The sequence below is a fragment of the Miniopterus natalensis genome, chromosome 15 (assembly GCF_054644295.1).
Source record: "Miniopterus natalensis isolate mMinNat1 chromosome 15, mMinNat1.hap1, whole genome shotgun sequence".
NCBI lineage: Eukaryota > Metazoa > Chordata > Mammalia > Chiroptera > Miniopteridae > Miniopterus > Miniopterus natalensis.
In genome coordinates, this window is record NC_142095.1 from 36,137,688 (window position 1) to 36,151,341 (window position 13,654).

Here is a 13,654-nt window from a genome sequence, read left to right on the forward strand (position 1 = left end):
TTCTCTGGAAAATTATCCATGTTATTTAGGTTTTTAAGTACATTTGTGTAGAATTTTACAATATGATAAAAAAAAAAAATTTCTTCTGTTTCAATGTTGACTTCCCCTTTTTACTTCTTATTTTGTAGTTATATTCTCTCCTCCCCCCCTTTTTTATTGATTTAAGAGAGAGAGAGTAAGGAAGAAAGAGAGAAACATCAATTTATTGGTCATTGATTGACTCTTATACCTGCCTTGACCAGGGATCAAATGTGCAACTTTGGCATATGGAGATGATGCTCTAACCAACCAAGCTACTGCCAGGGCCCCCTTTTGTTCTTTATTAACTTATTTGGTGATTTGTTTGGCTTGTTAAATTAAAAAATATAGAATTTAGACATTAATGTGGTGTGCTGCTTTCTATATCTACCTCATTAATTTCTACTTTTACTTTATTTTCTTCTTGTGCCTTCTTTGGCTTATGTTTTGTTATGTTGATAATTTGGGAGTGTGTGTGTGTATGCATGGTAGGAATTTAATTCAGTTATTTACATTCTTTTTTTTTTTTTTAGTATATCTTTATTGATTTCAGAGAGAGGGAAGAAGAGGGAGAGAGAGAGATAGAAACATCAATGATGAGAGAGTCATTGATCCGCTGCAGCCTGCAACCCGGGCATGTGCCCTGACCGGGAATCGAACCGTGATCGCCTGGATCCTAGGTTGCCGCTTAACCACTGAGCCACGCCCGGCCGGGCCAGTTATTTACATTCTTACTGATAAATGTATTTAAAGCTATCAACTTGCCTCTAATAACTGCTTTAAAAATAGTCCACAGTTCTTATATGTAGTATTTCATTTTTTTATTCCAAAAATTTGGTTTGTATTTCCCATTTTATTAAAGAGTTGTTTAATATAAAGTTTTAAATTTTTTCTGTGGAAAGGTATTGTTAAAATTTTTTCTTAACAATGTCTGGTTTTGCCAAGCCTGTATGGCTCAGTGGTTGAACACTGACCCATGCACCGAGAGGTAGCCGGTTTGATTCCTGGTCAGCGCACATGCCAGGTTGTGGGCTTGGTCCCCAGTGGAGGGAGTGCAGGAGGCAGCCCATCACTGTTTCTCTCTCATCTATGTTTCTATCTCTTTCTTCTCCCTCCCTCTCTATCTAAAATCAGTAAAAACATACTTTTTTTGAAAAAAAAAAAAAAGAATAGTGCCTGGCATATAGAAGGCATTCAGTAAGTTTTAAAACATTTTCTATTTTTATTGCATTGAGATCAGAGAGTGTTATTTGTAATATTTCTACTGTATAAAACTTGCTGATGTTTTCTTTATAACCTAATATATAATCAATTTTTGTGAATATTCCATTTGTACTTGGGAAGAGGCATATTTCTATTATTAGGGCATAAAAGTTTTATGTATATATATATATACACGCACACACACATATATATGTTGTTTACATCTTCTGTATCCTCACTTTTGTTCACTGAGAGTAGTGTGTTATCTCATTATGAATTGGAGCTTTTAGCATTAAAAAGTATCCTTGATCAGGTCCAATGCTTTTTACTTGAATTTTACTTTGTTTGATATCAGAATTATAACCTGGTTTTTCTGTTGTTTCCATCTTTCTGGTGGACCTTTGCCCATCCCTCTCATTTTAGCCTTTCGAAATTAGTTTGTTTTAGATACGTCTCTTGTTATCACCATACTGGGTCTTTGTCAACCAAGTTAAGAATCTTTTTCTCGTAATAAGTGACAGAGCTGATGTGTCTGAGCTCAATTTTGTCATATTGTTTCATCTCATAGTTATTACGAGTATTATAATACAGTGCTGTGCTTCTGTACATGATGCGTTTTCTTTGTTTTTCTCCTTTTTAATTTTATTTTGGTATTTAGGAAGGTTTGTACCTTCATTAGTGGATTCTTTCGTACTTACCCCCTTTATAATGACCATAATCCCCTGCTTTCCTATTTAACCTTTTAATATCTATTTTGTCAGTTTTAATGCCATCCTCTAACTCCCTTCTACTTCCTTTGCAACACTCCTCGATGGTGTTCTTCTTTCCTCAGTCCTGTCTCTTCCCATTTTCAGTTGCTTTTTTCTATTTAATATTTTAACGTGATATTTTTTCACCCTCATCTCTATCTTTTTCTAGTCTGAAATCTACAATGAAATACGTTAAGTATATTCATCTTTTTTTCCTGAAGTTTCCCCTATCATTTTGTAGGGGAGGAAGAAAGTCCTTTTTCTTCATACCCTTCTAGGTTCCCAGCTGGGGTTCTGTAGTAAAGGACAGATTAGCAAGAGAAAAGCATACAAACGTATTGAATATGTTTCAGTTGACTAGTACCCTTCATAAGGAAATGAAGACCTGAAGAGGTTAAGCCTGAGCATTTTTATGCCAGGCTTGGTGAGAAGTGGAAAGCCATGGGAAGATGTGATGGGACAAAAGGCTATGAGCTAAGGGTAGCAAACTGGGTGAAACTTAGCAAGGCCTGTTCCTTCAGATTCCTCTTGGCATTGCTCTACCCTAGAGCTAAGGATGTCCCTTTCCTCCAAGTATAGGGAGAGCACCTCTATGCTTTCTATAGAGGGCCTTATGACCTTCTTCAGGAGAAGGTCAGAGGGTCCTTCTTGCACCTGTTGTTTCTCAAATTCCTCAGTTTAAACATTCAGTATGCCAAGGTGCCATATTTGGGGATAATGTGTCTGGAACCCCATCAATCTCTTGGTTGGGTGAAACTCTTCTTCTTGTATATTTCTCATAAAGGGCATAGCATTCCTAGAGTTCTTGCATGTTTAAAACTTGAAGGACAACCTGACTGGATATAAAATTCTTGGTTCACACTTTTATTCCTAGAGGTTTTTTGTTTCTTTTTCTTAAGATCTAATTTGCTTTATTAGGTGATTCATGAATCAAGCAGCATCCCATCTAGCAACTAGAAGGGTGCTCCCAGAGTGTTGTTTTTTAAATGCTTGCCTTGCTTTGTATGTTGCTTTTGAAAAGCCTGATACCAATCCAATGCTCTGTCCCTTGTAAATGCTTTGATTTTTTTTTGCTTGGAGCCCTCGAGGATTTTTTTAATCTTTAAAGCCCAATTATTTTACTAGAGTATGCCTCAGAGTTGATGATTCTGGGTCAGTTTTCCGAAGTGCACAATGGGCCTTTTAAATACAGAGATTCAGATATTCTTTTCTTTCTGGAAGTTTCTTTTGCCTTATAGTGGGGGGGGTCTTCCAGAGCAGGAAGTGGTTATACCTTTTAGACAACATATGGATACATTTGTGAAGAATGGAGAAACAGAGGGGTGGTTCAGGATGGGGGTGGGTAGTCCATGTGAAGAACCTAGGAAGATGGGGCTAGTTTGACAAGGTCTGCTGGTACGTGTGGATGGGCGCTCAGCAGCCCCCAGCGCTCCAGCTGCCTGCCCGCCGCACGCCCCTTCCCCTGAATTACAGTTTTAAATTAGTTCTGTTCCATCGTTTTGTTTTTCTTCATCAGAGATTCTATCTATCTTGCTGCTTCTTTGCCAGTTTCTAATTAATCCACTTTCTGATCCTTTTTAGTTCTTTTTATCATGTTTATTTCCTTGGTTATAGTCCTGTCTTTCTTCAATGTACTTTATTACATTTTTTTATTTGACTCTACTATTCCTTGGACACCTCATAATCTAGCCTTCTTTCCTGAGAAAGTTTTGTTTCTTCCATTTCTTTTCTGAGTTCAATCAAATATCTTTTTCTTTCTATTTCCCCATTTCTGTGTTTTATTTTTGAATCTCTGACTCAGGGTGTTTTTCTCATATGCCCAGTGGCTTGCTTGAAGATGTTTCATTCAGTTTCAAGTGTTGTGTTCGTTTCCTCCTGCTTTGTCTTTGTTTCTCTTTTGAGGTTTGGATGAGACGTCCTATCAGTGAAGGAGTTCTCTCTCTTTTTCTTACAGTAGCTTTATATAAATGTAATTTACTTTTGCCCATTCATTTCATGGATTTGGGATGTTTTACAAGACTCCTAGTTCAAGGGTGCCCTCCTCTGTTAGTGTAACAAACGAGCTTTCTTTTTTCAAATGGATGGCTGTGTGTGTGTGTGTGTGTGTGTGTGTGTGTGTGTGTGTGTGTTGGGAAGAGCAACTGTGTGTCCTCTAAGGTTTTGTTTCCTCTTACCTTTAGGACTCTGATTTTCACTTTTACTCTTTTTTCCAGCCACCTTCCAATCTCCAAATGACTCCTCTTTCTCGTTACCCTCCCCCTTAAAGAAGCTACTTGGAAGGCACGCACATCCGTTTTGCTCCTTGTGGGAAGTGCCGTCATCGGCCAGGGCTCTTGTTCAGTGTTTCTGCAGGTGGGATGGACGTGCTCTTCCCGGCAGGACTTAGCCCAGGCTCAGGGCTACCGCTGCTCCCCCTGCCCAGTGTCTCTCCGCCCGCCCTTGTTCCGTGAGTGTGAGCGCCAGCTCACTGGGACTTGATGTTTATTTTTCTGCTTAAAGATAGTGTGAGGTTTGAACATTCTGTCTATCCTAGTTATGCTAAAGTCGTTCTTTATGCTTGGTGTTTTTTTTCTTTGTATGTATTCACGTATGTATTTATGTATTTATTTATTTTTGAGAGTGTGCCGGGAGAGTTGAGTTGATGTAGCCAATTCAACTACCTGGGTTGCCCAGAATTCCATTTCTTCAGTTTTAGGTTAGTTAGAGTATTTTCAACTGTACATAACAAAGATGCTGGGCTCATACTGGCTTGGACATCAGGGAAATATACACCACTTCACCTGTAACAAGAAGAATCTGATGCAGGGCGCCTCGGGCTCAGGATGTGGGGCTCAGTGTGTCTCCAGTGTACGCTGGCTTCATCTTCAGGCAGGACAGAAGCACAGGTTCAGGGTCCATTAAGTGCTGCCATAGGTTAGATTCCCTAAAAGCTAAGTATGATTTGGGGAGTCTTGTATAAGTGATTGATTGATTTTTATTTATCTATTTTTTGTTAATCCTCACATGAGGATATTTTTTCCATTGCTTTTCAGAGAGAGCAGAAGGGAGGAAGGGGCGGGGAGAGAGAAACATCAGTGTGAGAGAGCCACATCAATTGGTTGTGTCCCGCAGTCGCCCCAACTGGGACTGGGGAGCAAACCTGCAACTGAGTTACATGCCCTTGACTGGGAATTGTACCTGCGACCCTTCCATCTGTGGGCTGACACTCTGACTACTGAGCCAAACCGGCCAGGGCAGTGATTGATTTATTGATGAAGTCCTCTCAGGAGAAATCTGTAAGGGAGAGAAGGATGCAGGATATTATAGAGGAAGCAACTAGGCAAAGCTGTGGATTTAGGGGAAGTCTAGCCTCTGATCCTGTGGGGGACTCTGAAGCGTGAATGACACCACAGAATTTATCCTGAGGGAGACAGGACAAGGGGGCTTGACTTTATATGTTGGCCTCAATTATTGATCATTGGAGGAATCAGCACTTGAGCTGAGCCTGCTGGGCTGGGAAGCAGAGAAGCACAGGAGAGCTGCAGGCCACGGACTGGATGAAGGGTGTCCCTGGACAAGAGGAGGGCTCCTGGATGTCACGGGCCACCTCCTGCCAGAGCCTTCACTGCTTGTCACATGGGGCTCTGAGCCATGGGCATGCTTTCATTCATTTCTTCATAGTGCACTCAACACTTGCATACTGAGAACCCTTTGAATACCAGGCCCTGTTCTGCAGAAATGACCATGAACTAGACACTGCCCATGCACACACTGTCCCTCATCCTGTGTTCACTGACCAGAGGGGACCAGGAGTGTCAAGACAAAGGAAACACTTTGGGAGCATAAATGGGGCCTACCCTTATCCAGAAAGAGAGCATATATGCCTGGGACAGAAACCCCAAGGGATGAGTGAGTTTGGTCAGGCAGAGTTGGGGCTGGGTCACTCAGGTGTGGCTGCCAGAGGGAACAGTGTGTGCAGAAACTCTGAGGTGCTCAAGAGCCCGGTGCCTCCAGGAACTCAGAGGCACTGCCTGTGGCTGGACCAGGTGAGAACAGGAAAAGTATCCTGAGAGGAAGGGGGGCAGAGCCAGCTAGCGGGTCTCTTGGGTTCCAGGAAGAGGTTTGGCCTTACCCTAGGATCCAGGGGACCCAGGGTTGGATTTTAAGCAAGAAAGGGATGTGATCAGATTCAAGTTCTGTGGGGAGTAGATTGGAATGAGGTGAGAGTGAGGGGTGAGAATGAGGGGACCAGGCAGGGAGGGTGGCCTGCACTAGGTGACAATGAGAAGTGAGAAGCAAAATGGGCAGAGTCAGGGACTGATGTGAGGGTGGAGGTGGCATGAAAGATGCAGCTGACAAGGGTGATGGAGGTCGGTGGCCAGGGTCCAGATGGGAGGCGTATCCCTAGGCCCATGCCCGAGCGGAGTCCGGGCCCCAGTGTCAGGGTGACAGGGTGTGTGGAGCTCCCTGATTCCCATTTCTCTGTTCCACATGGACAGGGTTCTGGAGCACCTCAGCAACCTGTCCAGAGAAGTGAACCTGGACTATGAGCGCAGCATGAACAAGATCAACTTTGACCAGATTGTCGCCTCCAAGCCTGACACGTTCTCCTACGTGACCCTGCCCCAGAAGGAGGAGGAGACAGTGCCTCAGTATGGTGAGGGTGGTGGCGAAGGTGGCCCTAGGGCTGCCCAGCCAGCCAGAGATCCCCCCTCCCCCCGCCGTCTCCTATAAACCCAGCACTCACCGCATGGATCCTGTCCCCAGCATTCATGCCCCACCTTTTCCTAACTGCCTGGAGGGCTGGGGGCAGTGGGTGAAGGCTCTTTAAAAACAGTAGTCTGCATAGTACAGAAGTAGCAAGGTAAACACGTACTAGGAAAACAGCTGCTCAGAAGTGGATGTAAAGGGCGCTGATTAGCTGACCCAGGGACATGGGGCCCTTTCTTCCTCCAACAGCAAGAGTAGGTTGACATTGCTGCGGCTCCATTGGACAGGTGGCAGACTGAGCCACAGAGTAGGACACCAGGTCCCCCCAAGCCCTCCTTGCTTTGAGCTCCCTAATCCCTGCTAATTTTCCTGGACTCAGGAAAGCTGGGTCAGGCATGGACAGTGGGCATTCCAAGGGCCCTGGTACCCACATCTTTTCTTGGTACCCTGGGCAGGCGCCAGATGGGCATCAGGGGTGGTGTGCAGAGTGGGCAAGAGTGGATGAGGAGAGGGGTTGAAGTTCTCACTCACCCATTTCAACGGGGTCTGTGACACAAAGGCGCCTGGAGGAAATTTACTTACGCACCCCAGAGTAGACACCTCACTGCAGGGCCTTCGGGCTGCTCTGACAGGCCGTGGAAAGAGAGGGATCCTGGGGACATGTGTGCCTCTTCCTGGGAGGAGACAGGAGCTGTGTCCCTCTAGATCTGTCCTGACCCAGGGTGTGTCCTAGGCCCATATGACACTGGCCCTTGGCCCCCAACCCCACAGGGCTGGTGAGTGTCCCCAAGTACCCTTTCCGGGAGCAGAAGGCAGACTTCACCTTTGTGTCCCTGCTCACACGGCCGGAGGTCATCACAGCCCTCAGCAAGGTGCGGGCCGAGTGCAACAAGGTGACCACCATGTCCCTGTTCCACTCGACCCTCTCTAAGTACAGCCGCCTGGAAGAGTTCGAGCAGATCCAGTCACAGACTTTCTCCCAGGTGTGTAGGCACCCAGGGCACAAGGTGGCAGCATGCAGACCAGAGCCTTGGAGCTAATAGGGGCAGGCCAGGGGCTCCCGGGGTGAGATGTGAGTCCCTGCTCTCCTTAAAACCAGGCCTCACCTCTTCCTACACTTCTGGAAGGCTGGGGTGGGTGCCAAGGGGGGTGGCTCACCTTGGAGAGAAAAGGAGAGCCAGTCACTTCCCATCCCGACCCTGGTGGCCTCTGAAGCAGAAACAGGAACCCTATGCACCCTTGTGTCTACCTGAGGATTGGGTACAAGAGAGAAGGGGTTCAGCCTCCTGCAAAACAGCTGCCAGGTGACTGAGGAGAAAGGCTCCCTCTCTCTCTGCCTCTCTCCTGGTACCTCTCTCTGTCTCTCTCCCTTGGCTAGAAGGAAAGCCTTGTTTTGTTTCCCCTCTCTTCCTCCTTTCCCCAGAGCAGTCCTGGTTCCCCAGGTCACAGGAGGGCGTTGGTTGGCAGGCACTGTCATTAAGTTGGGGTTGGGGGAGATCCCTCTGTAGTCATCTTCCTGAGGCCACCCGAGCACCCTGGGGCCTAGGGTCCTTCAGCATGGCAGCTTTGGGCAGCAGTTCCCTGGGGTGGCCACATGATGCCACCTGTGGCCACTCCAGGTGCAGATGTTCCTCAAGGACAGCTGGATCAGCACGCTCAAGGTGGCCATGCGCAGCAGCCTGCGGGACATGAGCAAGGGCTGGTACAACCTCTATGAGACCAACTGGGAGGTGTACCTCATGTCAAAGCTGCGCAAGCTGATGGAGCTGATCAAGTACATGCTGCAGGACACGCTGCGCTTCCTGGTGCAGGACTCGCTGGCCAGCTTCTCGCAGTTCATCTCTGATGCCTGCTGCAGTGTGCTCGACTGCACTGATGACATGGTGTGGGGCGGAGATTTCATAAACAGCCCCTACAGGTGGGGCCCGCCGGGCTGAGGCACCTGCTGACACCTTGCCATGACCCAGTGGCTAGGGTGGTGCAAGGTGGGGGGCCAGGGAGGCCAGGGTCAGGGTGCCCATCACTGCCAGGTCCTGGACATCAGGGAGATCTTGGTTCCCCCCGGAATGTCCCACGGCTTGCATTTTTCCTGTGAGGAGATGGGGGATAGGTGGAGGGACCAACACATGCAGAAGCAGGAAGGAGAAAGAACTTGGGGCAGTCAAGGAAGGAGAGTCCAGCAGCTGTGGCTGGAGTGGGGAGGTCAGGGAAGGCTGGTCAGGTGACATGGGTGAGGTGGCAGGGACAAGGCCAGACCATGCAGAGCATCTTGGAGTCATGGTCGGGGCTGGATTTATTCTAGGTCAGCAGCTATCAGAGGGGAGAAATGATCTAATTTACATTCCAAAATGATGCTCTGGATTTGTGGGGTCAAGTGAGACAGAAGAGAAGTCAGACCAAGGCTTCTGCCATTGTCTATACAAGGGGTGACAGGGCTGGGACTTGGTGGGACAGGTATGGGGCAGTGCCTACGTAGCAGTGCTGTGGGGCCTGGCTGCAGGAGAACGTGTGTGGGGAGGAGGGGAGGGGAGGGGAGGGGAGGGGAGGGGAGGGGAGGGGAGGGGAGGGGAGGGGAGGGGAGGGGAGGGGAGGGGATAAGGCTGACTCTGGGGTCCACCCCTAGGACCAAGCCTGGGGGAGGTGGCAGGGGTCAGGGGGCACAGGATGTTTGAGATGCCATTAGAGGTCCAAGTGGGTGCGTGGGTGGGTGGCAACCCAGAGTGCGGAGGGGAGGCCCAGCTAGTATCCAGGTTTGATAGTTCTTGTCATGTAGTGAGTGTCTGAAGCCAAGGATAGTGGGTTCCCAGGGAGAGTGAGAGCCATAAGTGCCCAGGGTGTGGCCAACCTGTCCTGATGACCTCAAGACTACATGGAGGGCCCTCCCTCTCCCTGCTGCCCATGGAACTCTGGGCAAATGGCAGGAACAGGCGAGCCTGTTCAGCTGGTCTGGGTCTCTCTGGTAACTTGGAGGTTTCAGGGAGGAGGGAGGAGGCAAGTCTCATGCATGAAGAGCTCAAAAGCCATCGTGGTGGCAGAGGACTGGGCCTGTTGCACACAGGCCTCCTCAGGCCCCTGCCCATGGTCAGCCTGGCCATTGCCCCACAGGCCCCGGAAGAATCCTCTGTTCATTGTGGACCTGGTGCTGGACAGCTCAGGGGTGCACTACAGCACACCGCTGGAGCAGTTCGAGACAGCTTTGCTCAACCTCTTCGACAAGGGCATCCTAGCCACCCACGCAGTGCCCCAGCTGGAGAAGGTACCCACAACTCAAGGCCCGGACACCTGCTGCTCTGGCTGCTAGTGGCCACCGTAGCCCCAGGGTGCTGCCCTGAGTATTAGAGCAGTTCAGCTTTATCATGGGCCTCCCACCTGGCTGCAGTGTGCTCAGCCCTTTAATAATTCTTATTCTTCTTTTTTTAAAAAATATCTTTATTGATTTCAGAGAAAGGAAGGGAGAGGGGGAGAGAGAGAGAAACATCAGTGATGAGAGAGTCATCGTTAGCCAGCTGCTTCCTGCATGCCCCCTACTGGGGTTCAAGCCCGAAACCTGGGCATGTGCCCTGACTGGGAATTGAACCGAAATCTCCGGGATCCTAGGTCAATGCTCAGCCGCTGAGCCGTGCCCGCTGGGCAGATTCTTGAGTAGCTCATTTCATCCTCACTGTAAGTTGAACTGGAAACCATCAACATCCACATTTTGTTGTGAGACTCAGAGATGTTTAGCCTAAGGTCACATAGCTGCTGTCAGACCTGTGATGCCACCTAGGCTCACTTGTCCACTCCTGCCACAGCCATGTCTGACCCAGATCCCACCCTCTTGGTCCCATCCAGCTCCTGACCTCCGTCTTCAACTAAGATGTGAACACAGATCACCCTCCACACCCCAGCAGGGGGCGTGCAGGAGGCGGCCAGTCCATGTTGATGTTTCTCTCCTTTCCTCTCTCTCTAAAAGTCCCCATTTCACTGCCAGATCTGGGCAGAGCCCAAGCCCTTGGTCCAACAGCCTCTGTAACTCTGGTCTCCTCTTGTCTTCCTTGCTGGCCAGAGCCATCAGTGACCTGGTTGTCCCATCTGTTCCTTACCTTGGCAATGGGCTGAGTCAGACAGAGAAAGCCGGTGCCCCTTGGTGGACCCCATGGGGCTTCCGGCCTTGTATTTGTCCACAGCCCTAACCCTGCCCTCACCCCCACCATGCTCTCTGTGCTTGGCCACACTGCTGCCCACTCAGTCTTTGGGTCACATTTCCAACTCCTCTGCCCACCCGCCTCCTGACTCATCCAGTTCTGCCCCCCACTCCACAGCTGGTGATGGAAGACATCTTCATCAGCGGTAACCCCCTGCTGGAGTCAGTGGGGCTTCACGAGCCCCTGGTGGAGGAGCTGAGGGCCACCATCGCCAATGCTGTGCGCAAGGCCATGATCCCATTGCAGGCCTACGCCAAAGAGTACAGGAAGTACCTGGAGCTGAACAACCATGACATCTCCACATTCCTCAAGTGCGTGTGTCTGAGTGTGTCTGTGTGTCTGTGTGACCCCCATCCACACTCTCACCACCCTCTATCCCTGTGTGCCCACTGTCCATAGGGCCTACCAGGAGCAGTGCCCATCAGCTGAGGAGGTGCGGGAGGTGGTGCTCACCCACCTACAGGAGAAAGAGATCCTGGACAGCTCGCTGCCCAGCAGCATTGTCATTGGGCCCTTCTACATCAACGTCGACAATGTCAAGCAGAGCCTGTCCAAGAAGCGCAAAGCCCTGGCCACTTCCATGCTGGACATCCTGGCCAAGACTCTGCACAAGGAGGTGGACAGCGTAAGTGCCCCCCAGCTCAGCCCCAGTGACTGCAGCAGTGCGTGTACCCTTGCTTCCATGGTGAACTCCCACTAGCAAGATGTCCCCAGGCAGGTCCGGCCGGTGTGGCTCAGTGGTTGAGCATTGACCCATGCACTGAGAGGTCACCAGTTCGATTCCCAGTTGGGGCACATGCCCAGGTTGCAGCTCAATCCCCAGGAGGGGGTTTGCAGAAGGCAGCGGATCCATGAGGATGTTTCTCAGCAATGTTTCTCTCTCTCCTCCCTTTCTCTCTCTCTCAAATCAGTAAGAACATATTTTAAAAAAAACAAAAAAGATGTCCCCAGACAGAGTCAGTGATGCCTGTAGATACTAGGCCAGTGGAAGGACCTGGAAGTCATCCTGCCTTGACCCTACCTGTCTGCAGAGAGCTGTGCAATATGGAGGGCCCCAGGGAGGGATGCTGCTAACTTGTAGAGAACTGGGAGCTCCCCATGAAGGGCACCCTGAGATGGATCATTTCACAGAGCTGAGGGTGTGCAAGTGCAGGCCTAAGAAGTCCCATGTATGTGTGTGTATGTTGGCTTGGCGCAGGAGGCTGGGCAAGTGAAGTTGCTGGGTGACTCCCTTGCCCCACCGCAAGGCCTCAGCTCCCCAATGAGCCTGCTGCAGAATGTGGTGGGGTGGGGGCAATTACCTGTCTGGAAACACTGGGGACCAGAAAGGGGGAGCAGGCCCCGGGGAAGGCAAGGGCCCTGCTAATGCCCTCCTCCCACCGCCAGATCTGTGAGGAGTTTCGCAGTATCAGCCGCAAGATCTATGAGAAGCCCAACAGCATAGAGGAGCTGGCTGAGCTTCGTGAGTGGATGAAAAGCATCCCTGAAAAGCTGGTGGGGCTGGAGGTGAGGTGCACACATGGGAGCCGGGGAGCGGGGGTGGGGGTACTGGTGTCCAGGATCCTGGTGGGCTAGAGGTCAGGTGGGCACATCCGGAACAGGGGAACTAGAGTCATGGGCCATTGTTCAGCTCTGAAGGAAGGGGCTGGGAGATCAGGAACCAGGATGCCAGAGGTGAGGTACATACAGAGGACAGGTGGGGCTCCAGGGAGCTATGAGGCCCTATGCATGGTGGAGGTTCAGAGCTGTGCTGTCTGAGAGGCCAGGAAGGTGGAAGATATGGGTCAGGGGCTGAAGGTTGGAGATGTGGTGGCCATGGCCCTTGGAGCTCTGAACCCAGTGCTGGCCTTGCACCTCGCACCTCCTCCCCCACCCCAGGCCTCCCCTCCTGGAATAAAGCAGCCTCTCCCTAGCACCCATTCACCTTGGGGAACCCAGTCACACACCCACACACCCGGGCACACATGCATTTTCATCACCGGCTGTCCCTGCAGGAGAGGATTGTGAAGGTCATGGATGACTACCAGGTCATGGACGAATTCCATTACAGCCTCACCACAGATGACTTCAATGACAAGTGAGTGGGAGTTTGGATCCCACCCTCCCTGGGTGGGTGGCGGACAGCAGGAGGTAGGGGAAGAGGTGCCGAGCTGCAGGGGCTTTTGAATATCCTTGTGGCCACGGCTGTGCAGTCACACCAGAAATGCCCTGCCAAGATGCCAGAGGCCATGGATCCACATGGTCTGGGACCAGGGCCAGGGTCAGGTGGCCAATGGGTCAGAAGGAAATCATTTGAGCCTCTCAGCCTAGGGACCCTGCCCCCAACCCTGTCTCCATTCTCTATTCTATCATCAGCCGGGCCCTTTGTTTATGGTTGGAGCCCTTTGGGGTCCTTCGGAAAAGAAGGCAAACTCAGCCTGCTGGGCGGTCCCTGGGGAGGAGCACTTGTCCCCACCCAGCTCATGGGAAATGACCTCAGGTTGGAACTGCCTTACTGAGGCCACCAGAGACCCCTTGCCCACCCTGCCTCACAGACTGGTGATACCTCCAGGACCTCAGGGACAGGAGAGATTGGCACTCTCTCCTGCCCAGGAGCTTCAAGACTCTAACTTTATAGGGCATCCTGGTGCTCATAGTGGGCCTTCCCCAGGTTTGACATCTCCAGGCCAGCTGCAGGCAGAATCCCTGAATCCCACAGGGCCCCATGTCTGCCAGGCAAAGAGAATTGGTCTGACATGAAGGAAGCTGGCCTGGTGGCCCCGGTTTGTCACCAAGGAAATGCAGGCTAGAGATCAGTCACTTTGCCTCAGC

At 50.2% G+C, this 13,654-nt stretch overlaps 1 protein-coding gene across 1 annotated transcript in view; it reads left to right on the forward strand.

The window, feature by feature from the left end:
• The window catches only part of DNAH1 (dynein axonemal heavy chain 1), a 70,422-nt gene that overhangs the window by 11,546 nt on the left and 45,222 nt on the right, over nucleotides 1–13,654 (forward strand). Inside the window, exons 8-15 of the mRNA XM_087825013.1 lie at nucleotides 6,449–6,606; nucleotides 7,431–7,642; nucleotides 8,279–8,577; nucleotides 9,765–9,915; nucleotides 10,961–11,154; nucleotides 11,243–11,468; nucleotides 12,230–12,349; nucleotides 12,838–12,920. Of these exons, the coding sequence (XP_087681139.1) occupies nucleotides 6,449–6,606; nucleotides 7,431–7,642; nucleotides 8,279–8,577; nucleotides 9,765–9,915; nucleotides 10,961–11,154; nucleotides 11,243–11,468; nucleotides 12,230–12,349; nucleotides 12,838–12,920 (1,443 nt within the window). The remainder of the gene's footprint in view (nucleotides 1–6,448; nucleotides 6,607–7,430; nucleotides 7,643–8,278; nucleotides 8,578–9,764; nucleotides 9,916–10,960; nucleotides 11,155–11,242; nucleotides 11,469–12,229; nucleotides 12,350–12,837; nucleotides 12,921–13,654) is intronic.